Source organism: Bos indicus, chromosome 19, assembly GCF_029378745.1.
Source record: "Bos indicus isolate NIAB-ARS_2022 breed Sahiwal x Tharparkar chromosome 19, NIAB-ARS_B.indTharparkar_mat_pri_1.0, whole genome shotgun sequence".
Classification (NCBI taxonomy): domain Eukaryota; kingdom Metazoa; phylum Chordata; class Mammalia; order Artiodactyla; family Bovidae; genus Bos; species Bos indicus.
In genome coordinates, this window is record NC_091778.1 from 24,019,793 (window position 1) to 24,046,042 (window position 26,250).

At 46.4% G+C, this 26,250-nt stretch overlaps 1 protein-coding gene across 2 annotated transcripts in view; it reads right to left on the minus strand.

Annotated features, from left to right (window-relative positions):
• The window catches only part of PRPF8 (pre-mRNA processing factor 8), a 32,733-nt gene that overhangs the window by 1,002 nt on the left and 5,481 nt on the right, over nt 1-26,250 (minus strand). For both annotated transcript variants that reach the window (XM_019980745.2, XM_070772819.1), the window contains exons 5-40: nt 26,030-26,248; nt 25,682-25,894; nt 25,337-25,462; nt 25,139-25,244; nt 23,851-24,041; nt 23,603-23,722; nt 23,327-23,516; nt 23,074-23,193; nt 22,829-22,963; nt 22,355-22,484; nt 21,784-21,980; nt 21,477-21,683; nt 21,185-21,348; nt 20,625-20,751; nt 20,331-20,523; nt 19,869-20,056; nt 19,437-19,675; nt 19,075-19,221; nt 18,672-18,882; nt 18,361-18,477; nt 7,773-8,020; nt 7,507-7,686; nt 7,170-7,305; nt 6,918-7,087; nt 6,451-6,580; nt 6,185-6,331; nt 5,826-5,986; nt 5,329-5,520; nt 4,431-4,668; nt 4,166-4,294; nt 3,187-3,300; nt 2,929-3,102; nt 2,489-2,682; nt 1,448-1,687; nt 1,208-1,349; nt 76-216 (exon numbers count right to left, since the gene is read on the minus strand). In XM_019980745.2, coding sequence (XP_019836304.1) covers nt 76-216; nt 1,208-1,349; nt 1,448-1,687; nt 2,489-2,682; nt 2,929-3,102; nt 3,187-3,300; nt 4,166-4,294; nt 4,431-4,668; nt 5,329-5,520; nt 5,826-5,986; nt 6,185-6,331; nt 6,451-6,580; nt 6,918-7,087; nt 7,170-7,305; nt 7,507-7,686; nt 7,773-8,020; nt 18,361-18,477; nt 18,672-18,882; nt 19,075-19,221; nt 19,437-19,675; nt 19,869-20,056; nt 20,331-20,523; nt 20,625-20,751; nt 21,185-21,348; nt 21,477-21,683; nt 21,784-21,980; nt 22,355-22,484; nt 22,829-22,963; nt 23,074-23,193; nt 23,327-23,516; nt 23,603-23,722; nt 23,851-24,041; nt 25,139-25,244; nt 25,337-25,462; nt 25,682-25,894; nt 26,030-26,248 — 6,076 coding nt within the window. The remainder of the gene's footprint in view (nt 1-75; nt 217-1,207; nt 1,350-1,447; nt 1,688-2,488; nt 2,683-2,928; nt 3,103-3,186; nt 3,301-4,165; nt 4,295-4,430; nt 4,669-5,328; nt 5,521-5,825; nt 5,987-6,184; nt 6,332-6,450; nt 6,581-6,917; nt 7,088-7,169; nt 7,306-7,506; nt 7,687-7,772; nt 8,021-18,360; nt 18,478-18,671; nt 18,883-19,074; nt 19,222-19,436; nt 19,676-19,868; nt 20,057-20,330; nt 20,524-20,624; nt 20,752-21,184; nt 21,349-21,476; nt 21,684-21,783; nt 21,981-22,354; nt 22,485-22,828; nt 22,964-23,073; nt 23,194-23,326; nt 23,517-23,602; nt 23,723-23,850; nt 24,042-25,138; nt 25,245-25,336; nt 25,463-25,681; nt 25,895-26,029; nt 26,249-26,250) is intronic.

Genomic DNA, 26,250 nt, shown 5'->3' on the forward strand with positions numbered 1-26,250 from the left:
TGAGAGTAAAACCTCTGCCTTCCCTCTACCACCCCGAGAGCAGGATGCCACAGCTCTCCCACTTCCTCCGCTAACCTTGAGGTACTCGTGCTGGGGCAGCTGGCCAGGCAGGTGCACAGTCTGGTGAGTGCCCCACTGTGGTACCATCACGATGCAGCGGATCTCCTTCACCTGGGGGTTATCTGGTGGGCTCACCCCATACAGGTAACCTGCAATCTGGAGACAAGGGGGTCAGGAACCAAAGAGATTCTTAGTACCAGCTTAAGTCCCTTCTCCAGGAACAAGGTCAGAGTTCCCCAAAATGTGGCCAGAATCTCCTGCATCAAAAAAGCCTGGGGGTGCTTATTCAAAATGTTAAACATGGACCTCATCTCAGATTTAATCACATCAGAATCTTGAGTGGGGTCCAGGAATCAGCATTGCTCACACATTCCCCAGTTGATTATTTAAGTATTTAAGTACAGTATCCATAAATGAGCACACAAGCACACAGCTCAGGCATTCAACAAGCTGTACCCATCTTTAAACCCAGCACTCCGCAGCACTTTTTCCACCTTCGGTTTCTCCTCAAAACTACCTTCAAACTTTTTGCCCAATCTTTTAGTTATCTTTTATTTCTTCTAGTTATCTTTTATTTCTTCCTGTTTTTGTCTTTTGTGGTACTCTTTGTCACACACAAGTTAATCATTTTGATGATGGTTTTGTGTTATATATCTTATTTAAGATTATTCCATCACTAAGACAATAAATATTTTCTTCTAATACTCTACTAGAGTTTAGTATTTTACATCCAGATTTTTATTCCACCTGGATTTTACTTCTGTAAGTGCCACAAAGTAGGAATCAAGTCTTCCTTTGCTGATTATTCCAATATCATAAAACACACTTAATCCCACAGAGGAAGTGGAATCCTCAAGTGATACAACTGATTTATTGTATACACATGAATCTGTTTCTGACTATATAATACTTCTTTCCAATAACTTCTAGGCCAATCACACATTCTCCTCTCAATTACCATAGCTTTATAATGCTTTGGTATCTGGTGGGGGCCAAAACCTTCTTCCCTGTTTTGGCTATCCTTACATATACTTTACTCATCCATGAATTTCAAAACCATCACCTCCAGTTCTAGGAAATCTCAGGTGAGTTTTAGGCTCATAAATGCTTAGTACACACTGTGGCCTAGTTGGACAAACATACTCACTTGGGCCCGAAGGTCAGATATGCAGATAAACTTCTTAAGCACGTTCTTGGGAAGGATATAGGTGTACCCAGTCTCCTTGATGTCATCAGATGAAACATAGATGTGATTGGTCCTTAGGTGCAGGTTGGCGGCAGAGATGGCCCTAAACACAGGCAGGGAATGTTGGCATTTCTCAACTCAAGCACCTCACGCGGCACCAGCAGGCCTTCCCATCCCCACCCGTCTTGCCCCGTGCACTACCTGACCCTCCATTCAGTCTTAGAGGAGAAAGTCTGGGTCTCGTAGTTGCTGGTGGTAGAGGTGATTATTTCGTCACCATGCTTATTGACAGTGCGAGTCTGGGTTGCAGTCAGCTGCGACTGTTCCTTGGTCTGCTTCTCAATCTCAGCAATCTGCTGCCGCTGCTGTGATGGTGCTGAGATCTCCATCCCCAGGATGATGTCCCGAATTTCTGACTGTGTCAGCGATGCCACATTCACACTGTGGGGATAGTGTGAGTCACACCACAATGATCCCTTCCCTTGGTCACTTATGCCCCTAACTGCAAGCATGTTAACTGGGTGAGAAACGGAGCCCATGTGTACCCTGACCCCTGACAATCCTAAGTGATACTTATACAGCAAGTGTGAAGTGGAAATACACTAATATGGATCAGATTTGTCATATCCCAGGCTGACCCAATGCCTGTACACCTTTTGACCATGCTCAAACCAGATTTAGCAACCACACGTCCCACTCTACCTCAACAAAAAGTGCCCTGAAACTGGAAAAACTTTCAAAAACGAAAATCCTGAAACAAGTTCTCAATCAGAGTTGACACATCAGTCACCCTTACCAGTGTCTGGAAATCTATGGACATTTTTGGTTGCAAAAATGACAGGGAAAGAGAAAAAAGGAACGTGTGTGTGTGTTTTATTACCTGTGCTACTGTGGGGTCTGGGATGTGAGAACTTCGTGTGTGTGTGTGTGTGTGTGTGAGACGAGCGGTGGTACTGAGGGGTCTGGGATGTGAGAAGTCCCTGGACTGCATGGACAGTAAAGAAACACCCTGCTCAAAATGGCAACAGTGCCTCTGCTGAGGAACAGTGCCCAAGAGTCAGCTTGAGCCCTGAGACATGGACACTTCCTGTACTATCAGAAGACACTGCCTTACAGGCATCTCCACAACAATTTCCTGAGAATCGTCTCGGCTTAAAATGTTTCGAAAATCCCAGAAACCATATACTGAGCCGCCCGTTTCACCCCCGGCGGCTCTCCTCTGTAGCCCCCACCCCTGCTCACTTGTTTTTCTTGCCGTAGTCAGCCAAGATAAGGTCCTTGAGCTGCACCTCCACCTTGATCCACTCCTCGTCGGTCAGAGTGGGCCAGATGTGGTGCGGCTCTGTGATCGTGGTCTTGTCCGGCTTCAGGATCACCTTCGCGCGGTCGTTGTTTACGTGCAGGGCGCGCAGGATCAGGATGAGGCGGGAGAAGGCCTAGGGAGGTATGGCGGCACGGGAGGTCAGCAACGGACGCTCTTCCCTCTCCTCCAGCCCACCCCTTCGGACACTAACCCCTAAGGGGGCCCCCCCTCACCACAGGCAGGGCACTGGCCCATTCACAGGTGGATGAGGTGAAAATAAGCCCCCAAGAGGCCTGTGAGAAAGCTAAGGCACAGGACTTTCTTGTGACCCCAAACCCACTCTTCTCAGAGTGACGCTCCCAGCAAGGTGGTTTCATACCGTGTAAGATGAGATAGTCTTGAGCCAGTCGTCATAGAGGTTAAAGAGAACCATCTGTGGCTCAGTGGCTTTAAGGATGAGATCCCCAAACTTCTCCACCTTGAGGCAAGCCTGGAAGGGGAGCTGGAGCTCTGATCCTTTAATCACAATATTGGGGAAGTCCAGCAAGTGCACCTGAGACGAGATCAAGTCCAAGTTTAGAAACAGAGCCAGCAGGTCTCAGCCCTCTTTCCTTCTACCTCATTCACCACTTCTCACCTCCAGTGGATCCAGCATGCCTTTCCTAGTGACAATGATCTGCTTGGGCTGCTCCTCCACGGGCAGAGATCGGATTAGGGCAGCCACCTCCTCAGCTGTCTTCCATTTAGCCAACTGATAAACAAGAGAGGAGGACAGGGAAACTCAGTCTCCGCCCTCCCAGGTCAGATAAAACAGAACATCCCAGTCTCGAAACACTTATCCTTACCCTATGTTTCTACTGTATGCTACGAACTGTTAGGTACTCAAGAGCTATAGAAAAAATGTCCAATTGTCTTGCCCCAAAGGATGTTTCAACCTAGCTGGCCAGACAAAACTCACACAAGCTAGTGTTTGATTATACACACACTATGTCAGGGACAAAAGAAATTAAGGCTAAAGGTCACAAAATGTTGCACAAAGAAAGAAGTCTTGAGGAATGAGTAAGACAGTGATTAACAGAGCTAAGAGAAGAGTTCATGCTAGCAAAGCCACAGAGGCGGAGATGTTCACCAGGGTTTGGGATACCAGGATCCTGGACTGACTGCCAGAGGGCACATGCTACAGAGGACGAGAAACTGTGGCTGGACAAATGACAGCCTACCTAGATATGAAGTACCTAGAAAACCAAAGCGTTAACTCAGCAAGACGTAAGGGGTTACCAAAGGCGTTGAGGTAGAGATGCGGAGAAATCGACATTTTAAGTGTGTGCTCCCTTTAGAAAGATGATTTTTCATAGCCCTCTTCAAGATAGGTTAGAGACAAAAGATTCATGAAGCAGAGAGCCCAGTTAGTAGGTGATGATGGACCTCAATTATTCTTGGACTTCTTACAAGAAGAACACTTCCCAAGTTAAGTAATTCAGGGGGAAAAGTGTAAATGAGATACCCTCAAACTTGCAAAGACAGAAATAGGGAGATTCTCTCTCACACATCCACCCAATAACAAAGAATAAGAGGCAGCAAGGTTCTACAGCCTCTCTACCCTTTAACAGGCTCACCTGTCCCAAACGCTTCTGTCCAGCCCACACAGATGTGTGAATTATCTTGAGAAACAGCTGCCCTGTGCGTGGGTTGAAGATGAAGATGGCCCCATTGATGGGCTTGGTGGTCAAGTTCCCTTCAAAGGTCTAAAGAATGATTACATCAGTTAGCACAGTCTAGACACAATCAGCCTTCCTTCCTTCCAGTATGCACACACTTGTCCAGTCACCCTCCCACAGGCATATACAAAGCCCCACACCCTCACGTGCGTCTAACTCTCACCTTATGGATAGTCACTCTGTAGACATTAGTGTCATCCACAAACCAGATAATCTGGTTGGAGAAGAGCTCACCGTAGTTCTGAGAGGACAGATAGGGCTCAGTGGGCTCCGATGAATAGAGCTGCAGCCCCTTACGGATCCGTTCACGTAACACATACAAGGCAGGATTTGCCTTCATGATCTTGGCCATGGCCTGCTGTATGAGAGGCTTGCTGCCAGGGAACCAGTTTCCATAGGCACTGTGAAGGGGAAAGAGGCAAGAAAGATTAAGACCAGACTAGAAGTCCCAGGAACAAGGCAAAATGCAACTACAGAGGAAGAAAAGACTGTTTGCCAGGCTGAGATGAAAGTGTCTGCTCATGTACACAGAGGCGAGGAAGAGTCAGTGACCCAGATGAGCAAACCGGCAAACCTCAGCCTCACCTGGGCAAACCAAAAAGCACATGCATACTGAAGTATGGGGTGGGGGTGGGGGTGGGGGTGGGGGACGAATTAGGAGGCTGATAATAACATGTATACACTACTGTATATAAAACAGATAAATAACAGAGACCTAATGTATAGCACAGATAACACAAGACGGTGTAATAACCTATATGGAATCTGAATCTGAAGAAAAACTGCTATAGGTATAACTAAGTCACTTTGCTCTGCACCTGACATTAACACAACACTGTAAATCAACTATCATTCAATATAAAATAAAAATTAATGGGGTGGGAGAGAGGTTCAAGAGGGAGGGGCCGTATGATACACCTATGACAATTCATGTTGATGAACGGCAGAAACTAACACAATGTTGTAAAGCAATTGTCCATCAGCTAAAAATAAGTAATTCTTAGAAATTAAAACAAAGTGTGGGGCTGAGGAAAAACACATGCTTTCGAGCCTCAACTTACCTATGCAGGTTATATGCCAGGTCAATGGCAATGAGCACACCAGTGGGCGAAGGGTAGATACTCATGTTGTCTGTGGTGTAGTCCAAGAACTTGGCCCGGGCATAACGCTCGATGTCATGGGAATCGTAGTCCCCCCAGCGCAACTGTATGTCAATCCAATACTTCTGAGTGGTGGTGCTATCCATCACATCCCTGAAAGTGGAGAGGGGTCAGGAGTCTAGGCTTCCAGGAAGACACTGGTACAAGCAATATCCCCAGAACACCAAGAACTCTCAATCGCTCTGTCTACATCTTAAAACCAACCCCTCTCCTATTTCAGATCAGCAAGATGCACCAGACAATCAGCAGACCTGGCTGAAGGTGCTGACAGAATCAGGGGGTACATGGGCTTCTAATTATAAAGAAAGGCAGCCAGGACAATTTCAAAAGTAGTGCTGCTAGAAGAACAGTAAAATGAAGGTTCCCAGATGCTCAGGGCCCAGTCAGAAGGCACTTACTTAGAGTCGGCCAGCAATGAGGGCCGGGAGACATTCCACTTATAGGATGCAAACAGCAGGATATCTGCACAGGAAGAATTCATCTTATAGGACTTTCGGGGGTGGATTGTCTCCTTCTGAACTGTCTCGATCTCCAGTGCATCCAGTTCCTGATCAAACACCTGGAGGCGAAGGTGGAAAGGTTACGACTATTATGGAAGCCTGCTTGGCGTGGGGGCTGACAGACTGAAGATAATGGGGCAGCTGGGACCACAACAGAAGTCTCATCCTAGGAGCTCCGAGGGTGGATTTCCACACCCCAAACAGCGAGCGAGCAGACTGGACTTTCCGTGGCATCCTTCCCCCTCATTCAGGCGCACCTGACACAAGTCCATAACGATGCTCTCGTGGATCTTCTGCCACAAGTGAGCTCGGAAGATCTGGATGAGAGAGATCTTCAGCGTGGGGATCTTGCCGTGCATGAAGATACCGGTCAGGTCCAGCTGCACCTGAAAGCCCACGTACACCTGATGGGAGGAAGAGGAGGAGAGTAGAAACTGAGCGACTCTGGTCCTCAGGATATCGTTAAGGAGGGAGAAACCCTTGCTTTTAGCTTCCCATTCCCATATCTACCAATCACACTCACGTTGGCTCGGTTGATGGTTGGGGACCACCAGAGGGTGAACCTACGATTGGGAATCTGGTTCAATCCTGATCGCTGGGCATTGGTGAGCTTCTTCCACTTCATGGACTCCTCAAAACCACTGGCTTTCTCCCTGGGAAACAGAAGAGATCAGGTAAAGTGATGTCCTGCCATTCCTCCCCAGAATACTGCTGACCTCCTGGGGTGGCTGTCTGGGAAACTCTGCAGTAGCAGACAAAGGCACACAAGGGATGAATTCAAGAGAGCTGTGACATGTGAGAGATCACTGTAGAGAGAACAGGGATTTCCCTGGTGGTCCAGTGGTTAAGACTCCACACATCCAATGCAGGGGGTGCAGGTTTGATCACTGATCAGAGAACCAAGATCCTGCAAGCCCTGTGGCACCGCCAAAAAATAAATCAATGAATAAAAACCGACTAGCAACTGTAAGAAGAGAATAGAATCCTCACCAGAAAAGCCCCTCCCAGGTAGGGAAGTAAGTGCCCTTGAAGAGGGTGTGTTCCAGAATGCCTTCCACACCACCCAGGGCCTGGATCATGTCGGTACGGTAGTTGTTCAGGTTCCAGAGCTTCCCATCATGCCGCTGGTGTGTCCACCAGAAAGGATTCTGCTTCAAAACCTAGAAGGCAAGGCAGGTCCAGTCAAGCTTCCAGGAGCCCACTGCCCCCGGTTCCCACAACAGCCACAGTCCCCCCCAGTACCTGGTACTGCTTAAAGTCAGTTCGAACACGCCAGCCCTTATCATAAGCCAGTGTGTGCCTGTCCTTCTGGAACAGAGTGTTGATTCGAGGAATGCCACGATCCCATGAATCTTCTAGATCTTCTAGGGTCAATCGTCTGCCAAGGAAAAAAGACCAAACTTAAATACATATATGAAAAGTTCAGCATTCCTCCCTAGCCAAGGATAAATATGGTCAGATATAGAACCTACTTCCTTGACTCCACAAAATACGGAATGCTCTGCCCTGACCTCTAGGCAAGGCTCAAAGGTCACCCCTCCTCCTCCGACAGAACTGCTACGCCCTTGTGGATGCCCACCTGTTCTGAGCAATGGCCTCTTGTCTCTTGAGTGCATACTCAGCCCAGACCCGCTGAGAATCAATGAACTCACTCTCCCATGGCTGTATGTAGCGATACAAATTGGGAATCAGCTGGTCTTCTTCATGGCTCATTCCTGAACGGAAGTGTGTGATACCTACATCTGTCTGCTTGGACCACCTGTTCGGGGGCACAACCAAGATTAGGCTAAAAATAAAGAAACATCCCCTTTTCCTCAGGGTCTAAGATTCCTAGCGAAGTCCTACCTGAGGTCAGACTGGGGAATGAGCACATGGCCCATTGAAAGCATGCCAAGTCCACCCAACTCCTTAGGGGTGTAGAAAACGACAGGGGGGAATCGACTCGGCATCTTGGAGTTGAGGCCAATCTTGATTCGTGTCTGGATCTTGTTCTCACACTTCACCAGCAAGTCCAGGAGCTCCTGGGTGTTTACCACAGCCTCTCGAAAGTATGTCATAAGGCCAATAAGAGCTGTGTTCCATTTATTCACAATCTGAAGACAGTGAGGAGAAAGTAAATTATGAATAAGTTCTTGCAGGGAGAGGACTGTGGCTGGGAATCACTAGATACAATTGGCTAAATTCTCTCTAGTTCTCAAGAAAGAGCTGAGCTCAATGTCATTCGGGAAGTGTGTATAAATCAAAATCACTATGAGATATACTTAACACACATTGGAATGGCGATGAGTGAGTGACAAGTATTAGCAAGGATGTGGAGAAAATACAATTATCATATACTGCTAGTGGTAATATAAAATAGTATAGCCACACTAAAACAGCCTGGCAGTTCCTCAAAAGGTTAAACAGAGTAACTGTATGACCCAATAATCCAGGTATACACCCAAGAGAAATAAAAACTTATGTCCACACAAAAATGTGTACATGGACTTCCCTGGTGGTCCAGTGGTTAAGAATCCACCTGCCAATGCAGGGCACAAGGGTTTGCTCTCTGGTCCAGGAAGATTCCACACGCCACAGGGCAACTAAGTCCACGTGCCACAACTACTGAGGCTGAGCTCTAGGGCCCAAGCTCCGCAACGAGAGAAGCCTCTGCAACGAGAAGCCCACACACAACCAGAGAGTAGGCCTCGCCTGCTCCAACTAGAGAAACACCATGCACAGCACTGAAGACCCAGCACAGCCTAAATAAATACATTAAAAAATCACATTACAAATGTGTACACAGATTGTTCATAAAAGCATTATTCATAATAGCCAGAAAACAGAAAATCCCCAAATGTCCATCTACTGACAAAATGTGGTACAGCCACATAACGAAATATGAAAAGGACTGCAATACTCATACATGCTGCTGCTGCTAAGTCGCTTCAGTCGTGTCCGACTCTGTGCGACCCCAGAGACGGCAGCCCACCAGGCTCCCTTGTCCCTGGGATTCTCCAGGCAAGAACACTGGAGTGGGTTGCCATTTCCTTCTCCAATGCGTGAAAGGGAAGTGTCTGCCTCTTCATGACCCCATGGACTGCAGCCTACCAGGCTCCTCTGTCCATGGGATTTTCCAGGCAAGAGTACTGGTGCCATTGCCATACATGCTACAACATGAATAAACCTTGAAAACATGCTAAGTGAAAGAAGCTAGATGAAAAAGGTCATATCCATGATCCGCTTATATTACACATCCAGAATAAACAAATCCATATAGACAGAAAATAAGAGGGACTTCCCTGGTCGAGTCCAGTAGTTAAGAATTCACCTAGCAACGCTACAGATGTGGGTTTGATTGGGGAACTAAGATCCCACATGCTGTGGAGCAACTAAGTCCCAGTACTGCAACTACTGAGGCCACATACTCCAGAGCCCACAGGACATAACACATCCACACGCAAGAGCCCACATGATGCAACACATCTGCTGTGTGCCACAGCTAAGACCCAGGAGCCGCGACTCCTGAGCCTGCATGATGCAACTCCTGAAGCCCACAGGCCCTAGAGCCTGTGCTCCACAAGAGAAGACACTGCACTGAGAGACTCACCCACCTCAACTAAAGAGGAGCCCTGGCTGCTGCAACTGAAGAAAGCCTACACAGCAACGAAGACCCAGCACAGCCAAACAGAAACAGAAACAACAGATGATGGAATTAGTAGACAAAGACCTACAGCATTTATAATTATGCTTGAATATACAAGAAAAACACGAACATAATGAGGAGAGAAATAGTTGTTAAAGACCCAAATGAAACTTCTAGAGATAAAAATTTCAGTATCTGAAAATGTAAATATATTGATGGGATTTACAACATTTTAAAGCTTCAGAAGAAAATAATAAAGGCAAAATAAATACTTTTCCTGACAAACAAAAGCAGAGCATATTCACTGCCAATAGACACTTACTACAAGCGATGTTAACGGACATTCTTCGAGCAGAAAGAAAATACCAGATGGAAACGTGGATCTACATAAAGTCATGAAGAACACCAGAAACAGTATGTGGGTAAAAAGACATTTTTTCTCATTTTGTAATTTCTATAGAAGATTAAAGGACTGTTTAAAGCCCAAAGAGCAACAATGTATCACTGTGTTTATAATATAGGTACAGTTAACACTACAAAGAATGAGGGGAAAAATGAAAGTCAACTACTGTAAGGTTATCATACAATACGTAATGTAATAGACTAGTGGTCACAGTAAGACAGAGATATACACTGTAAACCCTATAACCACCAAAAAACCCAAAGAACCGTAGCTAATACTCAAAGAGTGGAGATAAATTAAAATCATACCAAAATCCCCACTTAATCCAAAAGAAACTTGGAAAATTAGTTACTCAAGTTTTCCTGGGTCTCTTTTTACAGATTTATGTTATGAAACCTTTGTTTTTCTCATGTTTAAAAAAATAAGTTAAAAAGAAGGCAGGAAAAGAGGAAAAAAACCAGAACGAAGAACAGATGGCAGATTTAAACTCAACCATACTGATAGTTATCTCAAACGTAATTGGAGTGTTTAGACTACTCGTATGGCAAAGACTGTTCAAATGAATTTAAAAAGCAAGAACCAACTTAGTGCAATCTGTAAGAAGTTAACGTTAATTATAATGACACAGCTTAAAAGTTTAAAGATGGAAAAAGACATCCATGCACACACGAAACAAAGCTAAAGGGGTAGTACTGATGCCAGACAATGTAGACGTTAGAGCAGAGAATATTACAAGGAACAAAGGACATTTCATGATGATAAAGGAGTCAATTCATTAAGATATGATAATTCTAAACATACTGCCTACTTAATAACACAGCCTCAAAATATATGAAGCAAAAAAAAAAAAAAGATGGACCTGTTGAAATACTAAGACTCAAAGAAAACAAAGCATATGATGATGCCCAAGGGTATGGACTCTATATACCTTGCCAGGGTGCCAACAGCGCTGCTTCTGTCTACTGAAACGTCTATGTGCGCACCAGCTGCAAAGTTAATTTCTAACTGCAGCTCTATCTTCAGGTACATGATAACAACATTCCACCTGGCACACGCCTTGGTCATCACCCATATGCAGGTTTCTGAAGAAAAATGTGTCTCAGTGAGATGGCTCCCTACTCCCCTAAACCTGCTAATCTCCTGGTGACTCACTGGTTTTTCATCTGCAAGCCAAGTATGTTTGTCCAACTTTCACTAAATATTTAAGATACCAGAGCAGTCTGAATTTCAGACATCTTTTCATGCTCAAAAAAAAGTATAAATTTCTGGAAAAATGTCATGTGTCTTTGTATTATAAGCTTAGATGAGTTTAATAAAGTGAATGCTATCTCTGAAGCCAAAAATAAAAAGAGGAGCCTGGAAGGGGAAATAAATCTACAACTTCCAACACTCTTCTTTCAGTAACTGACAGAAATAGGCAAAAGAAAAAAAAAAAAAAGATATTAAAGGACTTGAACAACACAACTTACAGAACCTAAATGACATCTGTAAAACCCAACAACAGCAGAATACAGATTCTTTTTCAAGTACACAGGAGACAGTCACCATATAGGCTAAACCATAAAACAAGTCTACATTTGAAAAACTAAGATCATAAAGATCTGACCATAATAGAATTAACTAGACACCAATAACACAGAAGTATCTGGCTTCAGCAATACGTGAACCATGAAGTTCCGGATGTTCAAGCTGGTTTTAGAAAAGGCAGAGGAACCAGAGGTCAAATCGCCAACATCCACTGGATCATGGAAAAAGCAAAAGAGTTCCAGAAAAACATCTATTTCTGCTTTATTGACTATGCCAAAGCCTTTGACTGTGGATCACAATAAACTGTGGAAAATTCTGAAAGAGATGGGAATACCAGACCACCTGACCTGCCTCTTGAGAAATCTGTATGCAGGTCAGGAAGCAACAGTTAGAACTGGACATGGAACAACAGACTGGTTCCAAATAGGAAAAGGAGTACGTCAAGCCTGTATATTGTCACCCTGCTTATTTAACTTCTATGCAGAGTACATCATGAAAAACGCTGGATTGGAAGAAGCACAAACTGGAATCAAGATTGCTGGGAGAAGTATCAATAACCTAGATATGCAGATGACACCACCCTTATGGCAGAAAGTGAAGAGGAACTAAAGAGCCTCTTGATGAAAGTGAAAGTGGAGAGTGAAAAAGTTGGCTTAAAGCTCAACATTCAGAAAACGAAGATAATGGCATCTGGTCCCATCACTTCATGGGAAATAGATGGGGAAACAGTGTCAGACTTTATTTTTTTGGGCTCCAAAATCACTGCAGATGGTGACTGCAGCCATGAAATTAAAAGACGCTTACTCCTTGGAAGGAAAGTTATGACCAACCTAGACAACATATTCAAAAACAGAGACATTACTTTGCCAAAAGTCCGTCTAGTCAAGGCTATGGTTTTTCCAGTGGTCATGTATGGATGTGAGAGTTGGACTGTGAAGAAGGCTGAGAGCCGAAGAATTGATGCTTTTGAACTGTGGTGTTGGAGAAGACTCTTGAGAGTCCCTTGGACTGCAAGGAGATCCAACCAGTCCATTCTGAAGGAGATCGGCCCTGGGATTTCTTTGGAGGGAATCATGCTGAAGCTGAAACTCCAGTACTTTGGCCACCTCATGCGAAGAGTTGACTCATTGGAAAAGACTCTGATGCTGGGAGGGATTGGGGGCAGGAGGAAAAGGGGACGACAGAGGATGAGACGGCTGGATGGCATCACCGACTCGATGGACCTGAGTCTGAGTGAACTCCGGGAGTTGGTGATGGACAGGGAGGCCTGGCGTGCTGCGATTCATGGGGCCGAAAGGAGTCGGACGTGACTGAGCAACTGAACTGAACTGAATCTGGAAAAACACCTCAATATTTGAAAATTAAACAGCATACTTCTAAGTATGGGTAAAATAAGAACTCACAAGGGAAATCAGAAAACATTTTTAACTGAATGAAAAGGGAAACCTATCAAAATTTGAGGGATGCAGCTAAAGCAGTGCTTAAAAGAAGATTTTTCAGCACTAAGTATGTCCATTAAAATGAAAGGTCCAAAATTGTCATTTAACCTTTACTTTGACAGACTAGAAAATGAAGAGCAAATTAAACCCAAAGTAAGCAAAAGAACAGAACCAATGAAATAGGAAAGAGAAAAAATAAAATTAAACAAAACCAAAAGCAATTTTTGAAAAAGATCAATTAAAAAAAGAGAATAAACTAAAAGTTTATTCCAAAAGATATACTCAAGGTTTTAAGGCAAGGAATGTTTGTCAGACAATTGTTGACGTGAAAGATCACATTGGCTGGAGTTATCATAGGTATCAGCCTTGAACAAACAGTATTCAGGACAGGCAGTACGAAGTGACCCCAGAGTGAGGTAACAGCCTGAACCAAGTCACAAAAGCAAAACTGAGCATCTGAGCAACAGACCTACAGCAGCAGCTGGGGGCCAGAATGGGCTAGATCTGGCAGTAAAGCAGACTTCAACAGGGTACCTGAGGCTTAGTAATAAGTTCTCTGACTGTATTTGGCCCTTGGAATCACAAGCTGCATGGTTTGTATTACAGAACACCCCAGTTCTGCTGTAGCTACCAGTGCTGTATTTCTGGTAGGGAATAAGTATGAATTCCGAGACAGCATCATGTTCCTTTAAGAACAGTAGCAGTTTCCGGGGATGAGTGGAAGCAAGAAGGAAATGACACTGAGTGATTCCATGTACCGTGTACCATGTACCATGGTTAAGAACTTCACACATGTTATGTCTTCATAAATGAGATAAATTCAATCACATAACCTGCACATCATAATACATGACCAACTTGGAATGTAATGTGGAAAAATAAAACTGATGTTAGGACAATGGGTTGCTGGTGTTTTATGGATTTTGTTAGTATTTAATTTCTTTTTACTATAAATGAAAACATAACTATTAGAGAACTTAATGATAACTTTTACTGTATCCTTTTAAACCATGATATAGTAGAGACCGATTTTTCTTCTATTTAAAACTAAATGTATGGCTGGGGTGGGGGCAGGGGAGACAAAGAGGCAGAGAGGGTTTTTTAGGGCATGAAAACTGTATGTTATTTTAGCAATGGGTATGTGTTCTTATCGGCTTCCCAAGTGGCGCTAGTGCTAAAGAATCCATCTGCAATCCCTGAGTTGGGAAGATCCCCTGGAGGAGGGCATGGCAACCCACCCCAGTATTCTTGCCTGGAGAATTCCAAGGACAAAGGAGACTGGCAGGCTACAGTCCATGGGGCTGCCAAGGGCAAGGCACAACTGAGTGACTGAGCACAAGTATTCTGATACATGTGTTCAATCCCAGAGAATATATACCACACCAAGAGTGAACCCTAAGGTAAACTTGGGACTATGGATGGTCACAATGTGTCAATGTAGGTTTTTCTGTGGTAAAAATGTACCACTCTGGTGAGGAACGCAGGCGCAGGGATTTTATGGGAAATCTTGGTACCTTCCTTTCGATTTTATTATAAATCTAGAACTGCTCTAAAAAAAAGTTTATTAAAAATAATGTAAAATAAAAATCAAAACAAAAAAGGACAGAGAAATACACCTACTGCTGGGCAAAGATGTTTGTTTCCTCTAAGTCATCTACACATGCTTAAAGGGACTCCCTGGTGAGAGGGAGAGAAGACAGGGAACTCGGCAAGAGTTCCTGTCGGTCCTCCAGAAGCTAAAGTTAGGTAAGTTGTACCTTACAGGTCAGGTGCTCGAACGTGGTACGTTGCTATTTTCCTTCTGTTATTTCTGGCACTTACCAGAGTCTTGTTTAAATGTTCCAGTCTTATTTCATAGCCACTACTAAGACTGAGGGCGTCCTGGCTCCAAGCCTGGGCAAGCACACTGCCCGTACATAAAGCAAGAATACACCTAAAGCTGTAGCATCAGTAATGACTACAAGTGAGTCCCCCATTTTACAGATGTGGGAACTGAGGCCCACAGTGTGTGAGTGACTTAACTCAGATCCCAACCAGTAACGTAGCAGAGCTAGGACTGAACCTAGTTTGACTCCCAAACCATTACTCTAACAACTATATCACACTGCCCCCCTGACCTCTGGCTCTAACCTCTCACACATCTATTCCCTTGAACCCTGCCTTTTTCCCCCAGGGCCATTTGCCTCTCTGGTTTCGTCCTTCTCCCCCACCCAATATCCAGGATTCCAATGGGGCCAGCATCTTTGACTCCCTGCATCCAGTCCCTCATGACTCCCCAACAGCCCTATGACAAAGCCCCCATCCTAAATCAGCACTAGAATCGATATACCTTCTCCAGCCCCTCGCTGAGTGCTTGAATAGCTGAGTCCTGGGAAGAGGCACTCACTCACAGCTGTCTTCACTCTCTTAAAGCCCTCAAAGTTCCTTCAACAACTGAATCACATCCTCACTGCTGTGCTCAAGTAAAACATCCTATGCCACTCACTCCAGCCCTGGCAAAACTGAAAAAAGCAAGATTTGTTACAGCTTCCCACTATACTTATCTACATTCACATCAATACCGACCTCTTTCTACTAGGTTCAGAGGATGCGTCCCTGCACCTATTCCTGCTGAGCAGACACCACTCCATCGCTTATCACGTCTCTGCTGCACTCAGAACACTGCTGGCTCCCTACTGTGCAATGACTCCCATCACTCCCATTTAAAATACCTGCCCTGACTTCTATCTCCCTCTAGGTGGCGTCTCGTGTCCCTCCTCCTCCAGCTGCTCTGGCAGACTGACAGTCCTTCGTGTCTCTACTCCCTCACTTCCCATAAGGCCTCACCCACTGCAATCTGGCATCTCTCCCCACTATTTCTGAAACAGCTCTTGCTAAGGTCACCAATGACGTCCTGACTGCCAAATCCAATGGCTACTTGTCAGGCCTTATCTGACTGAAACACTCTTAGGCAACTGACACTGTTAAGTGCCCGTCCCGATTCTTGACAGGCTTGGCGCCCGTGACCCGGCACTCGCCCAGTCTGGCCACACTGATGCTCAGTGTTCCCTAAGGTTTCAAACTCATCCCTCTGCTCTTCTCGCTCCTTCCGCTTTCCCCAGATAATCTTGCTCATCTTGAGCTTTCAACCATCGCCTTTATGCTGACAGGCTCTTAAACCTACATTTGCAATCCAGACATCTTCTCCAAGCTCCAGGGTGCAAAGTTATCTCTACCTAAACATCCTATAGGAACCTCTAAGTTCCCCCTAACCTCTTACTTTCTCATCTCATTTCTCTCCCTGGAGCTTCAAACCTCTAATACTTTTTTTCATCAAATCTAAGAGGTACCGCTAAGAGGGACAAAATACATACACTTATATATGGATATATTTACCTTGGAACTGAAGAAATGTGATTTCAGTAAGTGTCTGCTGGAACTTCTATCTGGATGTTTTTAGGAACATCAAACTTCTTATACCGTAAACTAAATCCATTTATCTTCTCTCCTAAACCCACTCTTCTCCCTGTAGTCTTCCAGTTGGTGGCTCCATCATCCATCCAGTCACCCATACCAAAAACTGAATGTTATTTTGACTTCCTTTCCCTCTGGCATGTCACCACGATGAAGCTCTGCTGACTTTTATGTACTAACTACTTATCAAATCTGTTCCCCCATCCCTCTACCTTCAGTGTTCTCATCATTTTTATCTGGCCTTCAGCAGAGCCCCCAAACCTCATCTTTCTTCCTACTCTTCTGAATCCATCTTCCTGACAGCTGCACGAGTAAACCACCTAACTCAGAAACCTGAACAGTCACCCCGTGCTCAGGACCCTTATGGGATTAATGAGGCGGTGATGACCTCCATCATCTAGTTCTTATCTGTTCCGCCTCCATCTCTTCCACAATTCTATTGCCCCAAACTTTTTATGGCCCCACAGACACTATGCTTGCTACCTCTTCATACCTCTGGCTGAAAGAAGGCCCTCCCTCACCTGTCTCTCACCTGTTATATCTTTTGGGAAGTCTTTCTCCCTTTCCCAGACTGGGCTAGAGTCAAGACCACGAGGACTTTCACTGATCCCCAAATAACACGAGAGCTCTAAAAACATACGGTACTATAGTTCTCTTGACTATGCATGTCTCTCCAACTAGGCAGTGAGCTCGAGGAAGGCAGAGACTCTCACAGGCAGCGTGTGTGTATGCCTTGAACACAAGGAATGAATGAGTTACACAATTCCTGTCACCTGACTCTAGAGGACATAAACCAACCGAAGAAGACAGACACTTTTCCCTGCACTATACCCCTCCAAATGTATCATGGGGAAGTTGAGATAAGGAGTATCATTAAAAAAAAATGTATCCTTAACAAAACTATTAAAAAACTCTACTAAAAAACTGAAAGCCTTCTTTATTACATATTTAAAGGGATAGGAAAGCCAGAAGGGAAGAAAATGCTACAGCTAAGAGTTACTCTAAGACAAGTCGGGAGGAGGTGATATTTTTTTTAACACACTGGGGCATTTTATCTCTATATATGTACTATATGCATTGAAAAAGAACCAGGTTATCCCCCCACATGTTTTTACATCTTGCTTCTTTGTGGTGCACGATGCCAGCTGAGTTGTCAGCACAATGAATCCAAACTGATGGGGCAAGAGCAGAATATACTGCCATTTTTCTAGATCTTTGAGTCGCACAGCAAATCTGGGGCTGATCACATCACGACAGTGTTTAATCTGCCTGTGAGGTTCACAGTTTTGCCTGCTCTGTGATCACTAGCAATTTCAAATTCACCAGTATCACGCTGCCTCATCACCACAGCTAGAAACTGGACAATGACTTTGAAACACAACCTGGTAAGAACCTAGACTTCCCTTTCTTTTTGGTATAACTGATGCTCTTGAGAGCAACAGCCAGGACACTCATGTGCACTATTTCTAGAATGGGAAAACAGCAGAAAGAGCAACGCGCCTTTTTAAACCTTGAAAAAAATGTAAGCACACACAGTTAAGTAATCTTCAGATTATTCCTTCTCAATTCCAGCTGCCTTCCAAAGGGGTGGAGCGGGGGGCTTTGGAAGCAACTAAAGAAGAAATAAACAAAGATAGCTTGTTATACTTGCTTTTTAACATGCATGCTACGTTAAAGGTCAAAAGATTAAATTTATGACCTGGATAACAAGCCAGGTTGGGGAAGACACAAAAATGGTGATTTTTGTCCAAATTTAAAAATCCCACTTCTACTCTCACCTTAACTTAGAAGCATTGCAACTACGCAGATGCAGGCTATAGAATTCCTACAAGGATTCTCAGGAAACCACTATGAATTGATCTGACACTCCAAGCTGCAGTATCATGAAGCATGGAGACTGTACTCTGAGCACAGCTGGGAAAAAAGAACAAAGCAGGGAAGGGTGGAAGGGATGAGCCAGAGAGAGGCCACGACTACTGTGTGTACCTTCGTGAAGGTGGTGGAGCCAGAGGCCATCAGAATTTGACGCACGCGGTTGTGGAAGCGCTGCATTGACTCATCATCCACACGTAGGAAACACTGAGCTGTCCGCTCTTTAGTCACCTAAATCACAAGCTCAAGGTTAACTACCTCTGGAAATGCCAGGGGAACAAGAAACAACTCTGACCACCACTAAGCCCTAGCCTCCCAGGAAGGCCCAGCTGATTGACGATGGAAAGTGTGCCGCGCCTCTCGCCCCACACCCGTGAGGATGGAGCTGGGCCTGCTCCTACCCCCGGCCCCACCCGAGACTGTACCTCATTCTGTAGGTTCCAGACCCCGTCCTTGTGGGTGAACTCCTCGTAGCTGGTGCGGCACTTAGGCAGGATGCGGCACTCAAAACCACACATGTTGAACAGCAGGTTGGGATTGTCCTTACTGTACACGGACACGAAGCTGTTCTCCCACTGAACTGTAGTCACTGAGCGTGGCAGACGGTTCTTGATGTCCCAGAACACTGCCCGACCTCTGCCCACAGAGAACACAGGGTCACATCGGTCTCTTGGAAGAAGCTTCCCTTCAAAGGCCAGCCAGACTGATGACGTCCCGACAAAGCACACCCTCCCACCCAGGACACCGCCTCATCAACTCCTTTTAATCGCCCTCTGGGTCCCTCAGGCTGACACTCTTCCAGCTCCCACAGCCCCAGCTTAGACTCACAGGTTGACATCATGCTTCATGAGGCGCATACGGGCGTCTCGGGGCCAGCACTTCTTGTTATTGTAGCCAACGATGTTTTCGTTGTTGGGGTCAGGGTGCTCTGTCAGGTAACGCTGGATCAGGTCCCGAGCCTCATCTGCTGTGAACCTACAGAGCAAGGTGAGTGGCTGAGGCCCAAGGACACTGGGATCTCATGAGGCCTATGGCTCCACAGGTGGAGGCCACTCCCAATCTCCATGCTACTCACAGGACTTCATCCCATTTCAGAGCGCCAACCCAGAAGCAAGTCAACTAAGGTACAATAGCTGCTTCAGAAGTTGGGCAAGGACCTCAACACGATAAGACTCCAGGCAAGCCCTCACCTGAAGAAAATATGGATGCGATCAATGTATCTGCAGAAGAGACGGATGGGGTGGGCAGCCTCGGTGGCTATGTCTTGGAAACTGAGAAAATCATTTGGCATCTGAGGTGGCCCGGCCATCTCACTGGCTCGGTGCAACCCCAACACAAGCAAGTCCATCACCAGGCCGTAGTACTGTACAATGAAAGAGGCAAACTGCAGGCCTCTGATGATCCCGTATGAATTTGTATGGTTCATGTCCTAGAAAGAAAGACAATTCTTTACCACAGAGCCACCAGGGAAGCCCAGAAAGACAATTCTTAACCACAGCCAAATCCCGGGGTTTTCAGGGCCCATCCTCTTCTGCCTTCCCCCTGCCATGGAAATCCAAACTCAGTGGGCCAGACCACCCCCCACTTCCCCCAATTCCTTGCCACCCTGCCCCAAGACACACCTTGTAATTGATAACGACGTTGTTCTTGGCTGTCATGTAGTCAGCTATATTGTGGTCAACGATTAGACGCAGCAGCCTATTGAGCAAGGTCAAGTCAATCTTCTCATACATCTTCTCAAATCGTGACTCCAGCATGACATTGCACTCGCCCTCGCTTGTCTCCCACACATCCTGCAGGTTATTGATGCCTGAGGGGGGAAGAAACACAAAGCTCTGGCAGGTCAGAAGTTCCCTTTCAGGACTAGTGCCTACAGAGCCATCACACTCCTATCCAGATCATACGACCACTCCATTCATTCACTTGGGATTGCTAGCAGAGTCAAACTGCTCAGTGTAACATCAACACCATTTCTTTGGTACCAGGCATCAAGAGAGTAAACTAATTATGCTATCTGGATGAGAATTTCAAGGTAGAAATTAAGGTATCTGCCTTCCTTAGAGGCAACCCCAGAAAAGTTTTACCTTGGCACCATTTGTAAACAAGCAGAGGAGGTGGTTCTGTGTCTGCAGGCTTGATCCAGGGTGGGAACAGGCGGCGCTTGTCAGCTTCGTACCACAGGTACTGGTCCAGGTAGGCATCAGTGATCTTCTCCAGTGGCTCCACATCATACACTGGCACCAGGTGGCTATAGAGGTCCATGAACTCAATGCCCACCTGTGGGACAAGGAAGCTGGCTCACACCAACCCACCAAACACCCTGGGTGCCATGAATGAATCACACAGCCAAAAGAAAACGTGTGGGGCATCTCACTCACTTCTTTAAAGGCTCTCTGTGTAAGGAGGTGTCGCTTGATGCGGGACAGCGCCTCATGGGGGTTGTCATAGGCCTGCTCGATCAGACCTAGCTCCTCCCTCTGAGACTGGTTTAATCGAGACTTCACACTGACAAGGCAGAAGAAAAGGTGAATGAGGGCACTTCCCTGGTGGTCCAGTGATTAGGAATCCACCTGCCAAAGCAGGGGACATGGGTTCAATCCCTGGCCTGGCCAGGAATATTTCACATGCCGTGGGGGTAAACTAAACCCATGCACTGTTAACTTCTGAGCCCGAGCTCCAGAGCACATGCTCCACAAAAGAAACCACCGCAATGAGAAACCCACACACTGCAAGTAGAGTAGCCCGTTTGCTGCAACAAGGGAAGGCCCAAGGGCAACAATGAAGACCCAGTGCAGCCAAAAAACAAATTTAAAAAAGTGTGAATGGGAAAACCAAGAGGAAGCCATCCCCAGAAAGGCCTTCTCTGGACTCTAAAGATGATGCCACTCTGTGTCCATCACCTCCCTAAAGGGACCTGTCGACTCTACTCCTCCCTCACCTGTAAGCTTCCTTGAGCCGCTCCAAAGCCAAGATCAGCAACTTGGTGTCATGCTTGTAGGAGAGCGGGGGGAAGGGGATGGGTGAGAATCTACGGCTTTCCAGCCAATGCACAGTAGTGGTATACACCGCCACCGCTTCCTCCGCTGTGATGTAAGGACCGTCCTGCAAGGTGGATATGAGAATCAGCTTCCCACTGCAGCCTCATCCCACCAGGGCCAGGCATGGTTCCAACCCTGCAGTCTGCCCTCCTGCTCGCGCCCACGCCCCTAGCCCAGCCTACTCCGTCCAACCTTTAGGTAGTTGTGCTGCCGCTCCTGCTCTGCCTTCAGGTAGAGCCGAGTCAGGCGGCCCAGGTTCTTTTTGCACACAGTCTTGTCTACGGTGGCCCCGCGGCGGATGCGCTCTCGGTTGTAGTGGGCGGTGTTGGTCCACCAGTCAGCCTTGGCCTTCACGTACCGAAGAATCATATTCTCTATCGGTGTTGGCAGCCCAGGGACCTGAAAGTGCAAAAGGCACAATGAAAAAGTGACAGGGGGCTAAAGCAATCCAGGACCGGTAATACCCAGGCCCCTCTATGAGCCGGGGAGACCTCCCCACCTTCCAGGGAATGTTGGCCTTCCAGCAGCGCCAGGCCTCACTGAGGTGCTGCAGGATCGTCCGGGCCTTGTTCTGCTTGATCCCCTCAGGCATCATGTCCAGGATGTCATGCATCACAGCGGCCCGAAGCTCAAGGTCAAAATGTGACTCCACTCGCTGCTTTGTTACCGTCTTGGCCACCCCCTTTGAGTGTCGGCCTAGAAGTGAAAGTGGTTAAAAGCCAGATTTGTTGTTCCTACTAAAGTCTCTACTTTCATATCCGTTGACAACCATGGTTACAGTGAAATCAGGAAGTATGAATAAAGCCCAGCACATGCAAGACACAATACGTCTGAAAAGATTCACAACGATGCTTCTGAGGCATTTCCATCCTACAGATGCTCGCTGGCCTTAAGGCCCCACAATGAAGCCCAAGAAAAGAGAATACTAGGTCAGACTCCTTAGGTACTGGGCCTTAGAGGTGATCCGACAGGAAGGGATGCTCAATCTCAAACAAGGACAAGGGAAGGATCAGGAGCACACGTGGCCTATTCTTGAATGGGAGAAGTCCGACATGGAGAAAACCACTCACCTTCAAACTGCCGGGCCAGGAGGTTGCCCAGCCATCGCTCCAGCAAAGGGGTGATTCCACGCATGAAAAACAGCCAGACCCGCCAGCCAGCAGCCCAGAAACCACAGCCAGGGCCCTTCCCTACAGGACCCTAGGATCCCAAGCAAAAGTCAAGAACACAAGTTAGTAATTCATTCAGACAACAACAGAACACTGGGCAGAGGTGGAGCAAAGGGCACAGGTATGGCAATAAAGGGGGGAAAAAGAGAAAACTCTTTTAAGATCTCAATATTTAAAATGGAGTAAATGAGGAAACCAGCAACTGAGATTTTCTATTTAGAACTAAAGGTGGGCTCTGGGGAGAAGTGTTGAGATCTACAGGACAGCAGTAATAACACTCAGAGCCTCTCTCCAAATAGGCCCTTGGAAAGAGCCCTGATCGATGTAAAATTAAGATGGATCTGAGAATATGAATGCACAAGGGCAGGGTCCTACCGTGTTAAAGCGATAATAGATAAGGTGCTTCAGGTCCTTGCACATACGAATCTGCCGCATCAGCTTGTATTTGTAGCGGTACATGCCCGTCAGCTGCCCCACGTGGGCGAAGATATACTGCAACCCATCTGCCAGCTGCAACACAGTGGCCCCAGTAGGCTTTAAGCTAGAGCCAGCTCCATGATCAGCCCAAGCTTCACCCAGCTTCCCTACAGGGGGCAGGGACTGGGGATTCCTAGCCTCACCTGGAAGGCATCCACATTGCCCAACCGATACTGCACATGACTGTCCACCACCAGCTTAGTTAGACGCAGAACTTCTCGACACAGATGGAAAGCATTTCCAAAACGAGATTTCTTCCTTTCCTGGAAAAAATGCCAAGGACAGAAACAACATTAGTCAGCAATGCTCTGGACTGGATACACACCATCCCAAGAGGCCAGGGCAAAACCAGCCCGTCTCTCAGCCCAGGACCCCCTTAAGGTCCAATCCAAGTACCTTGGTGGTGAGCGTCTTAACAGGTTTAAGGTTGAAGTTGTAATCCAGGTGCAGATAGTTGAGGTTCTTTCGGTGAATGAGAAGGTTGAGCATGTTGTAGCCCTGGCGGCAAACCTGTAGCCCCACCTCCACCCAATCCAGCTTGGTAGACTGGAAGAATTTGGTGGCTTTGAAGGATCGGAATAGATACCTGGGATGGGAATAAGGAGTGAGAGTGAATCTCCTGATCATCTCTGGAACAGAAGAAGGCTGAGCAGGGGCCCCAGGGCACCTCACCTCTTCTTTTGGGCTTTCGGGGGCCGGTGCTTCAGGGCATTGAGCACATAGTACTTAAGCAGCTTCTGGTAGGAGACCCTCACTTTCACAGGCTGCCCAGCAGGACAATGCTCCCGATACCTGAAAAAACACACCCATTAGAGCTTGGCCCACCTCTCCCTCCAGCTGCCCTGCTAAAGGCTATATGCCCACCCAGCTGGAGTCTTTAATCCTATACATCCGCTACTCTCCCCAGGTAGAAGCCTTACCAGTTCTTGACAAGGGGGATGTCTAGGGCCCGGCGAGTGCGACCAGAGCGTAGGTTGAAGGGCCGGGGGGCCCAGAGCAGGGCGATGCCATTGGCTGTATTGTCTGTGTAGAGGGGTGTGTCCTTCAGAAAGGGCTCCACAAATTCTGGGAGCTCAAACTCCTCATCGTCATCTGGCAATGGTTCCTGGCTCTGAAAGAAGAACCCCCATGGGTTTAGCTCCTGCTGAACTGGGCAGAGACCTGGGATGAGAGAGAAACTCTCTGGGGCCAAACACAGTGGCTACATCTGCTATGGAAACTGGGCTGCCTGACAAGAGAAGCCCTGAAGAACGAGGGCAAAGGAGGCCAAGGGAGCAGAGAACAGGGCAGGGCCAACTGGGCGAGTGAGCACCACTCCTCTCACCCCAACTGGCTCTCCACCAAAGGCCTCCCACAGGAGCCCCCAACACAGGGAGAGGTAAACGTGCAACCACCTCCTGTCCAAGCTCCAAAAACTGGGCCTGGGGAAGGAGATCTGTTTATGTTAAGAACATGACGGAACATGAATCAACACCAAAAACACTGTGCCAAGTATAAGAAGCCAGCCACAAAAGACTGCATACTGTACAACACTATTTATATGACATGTCCAAAACAGGCAAATCTATAGAGACAGAAAGCAGATTAGCAACTGCCTAGACATGGAAAATTCAAGAGAAATAGACAGTGACTACCATGGGTGCAGGGTTTCTCTCTGAGGAAACGAGAATGTCCTAATAACTGTGGTGATGGTTACACAGCTCTGTGAATAAACTAAAACCACCGAATCATACACTTTAAATGGGTGAATTGTGTGTAGTGAATTACAGCTCAAAAAAAAGAATTTAAAAACACACTGGAGAGACTTCTCCAGTGGATAAGACTTTGCACTTCCAATGCAAGGGACACAGGTGTGATCCCTGACCAGAGAACTAGATCCCGCATGCCACAACTAAGGCCTGGTGCAGCCAAATAAATAATAAAATATTTTGAAAAATAAAAAATTTTTCGGAAACAGACCAGAATAAGATTAGAGTCCCAGACGAGAAACAATAAAGCCCAGATGGGTAATCACAGAAACCAAGATAATGTGAATAACTTGGTTTGAGCCAAGTACCAAACTCTCACACGACAGTTCCCCTCTTACAGCTCGAGGGGAACACTTAAGGATGGAAATCATGTCTCCCTCTAGGTGAACTTTTATCTAGTCATGCTTCTGCCCAGTCGGGAAATTTATCTTGAAGAGCTGAGAATGTCCCTTCCTCTCACCTTGACAGAGTGTCTATGGGAAATTGGGTTGATCAAAGGATCAAAGTAGAAAGCTGGCAAATCAGGATCCTCAGTTTTGATGAACACAACATTAGGAGTGTGGTACCTGAAATGAAACGAGAGTCAGCCACGGCGCTCCTCCCGGCCCACCCCAAACGCCAGCCACCCCCTCGCCCAGCTGGGCTCCAGCTCTCTCACCAGGTGAGGTGGACATGGTGCGGCAGGTTGTTGTACAGGTAAGGAAACGCAATCTTGTACTCGGTGCGGATAGGCTGCCGGATGATGATCTTGTTGATGTCATTGAATTCATTCCAGTCTTCATCCCTAGGGCACAGAATCAAGGGTGAGCAGCGGAGTTGGGCAGTCTGGAAACTATAATGGGATCTAAAGGATCAAGATTAGATTTTACAATGGCTGCTTCATGTTGATGTTGGGCAGAAACCAACAAAATTCTGTAAAGCAATTCTTCAATTAAAAAATACATTAAAAAAAATACATTTCAAATTTATTTAATTTAAAAACACTCTACTCTCTCCAACTTACTGTAGGTTGATGTCTCGGACAAGAGGCTCAAATTTGGGGCCTCCAGGAATGGCCATATTAAGTGCCTTGGATGTAAAAAAGGCCTTCAGATCAAACAGATAGAAGTAATTGTCATCAACCAAGTCTGTCAAGAGCTGATTGGCCAGGCGGTAGAGAGTGGACATCATAGGCAATGTGAACTGCCAGCGCTGGTAAGTGGAACCATTTACATACCTAGGGAAAAAAGAGAGGCCCATATAAGTTCAAGTAGGTGCACCAGCTAGCCAGGGCATGCTACCTACTGGTCTCCCAGGACCCCCTCTGGAGTTCCAAACCCTCACAGGAGTGGTAACTCCAACTATCACTCACTTCCGGCTATCCCTTAATGGCTGGTGGTCATAGAACCAGTCCAACACAGGGGCATCCTCCTCAGGGTCCAGCTCTAGCTGAATGGCTTCCAGTGGCTCAACATCTAGAATATTGTCAGCATAGTCCAAAGGTGGCTCCTCATCATCAAAAGGGGGGAAACGCATCCTCTTGAAATGCCTCCTGTCTCTTTTTTCCCGACGCATCATAATCCACATTGACCT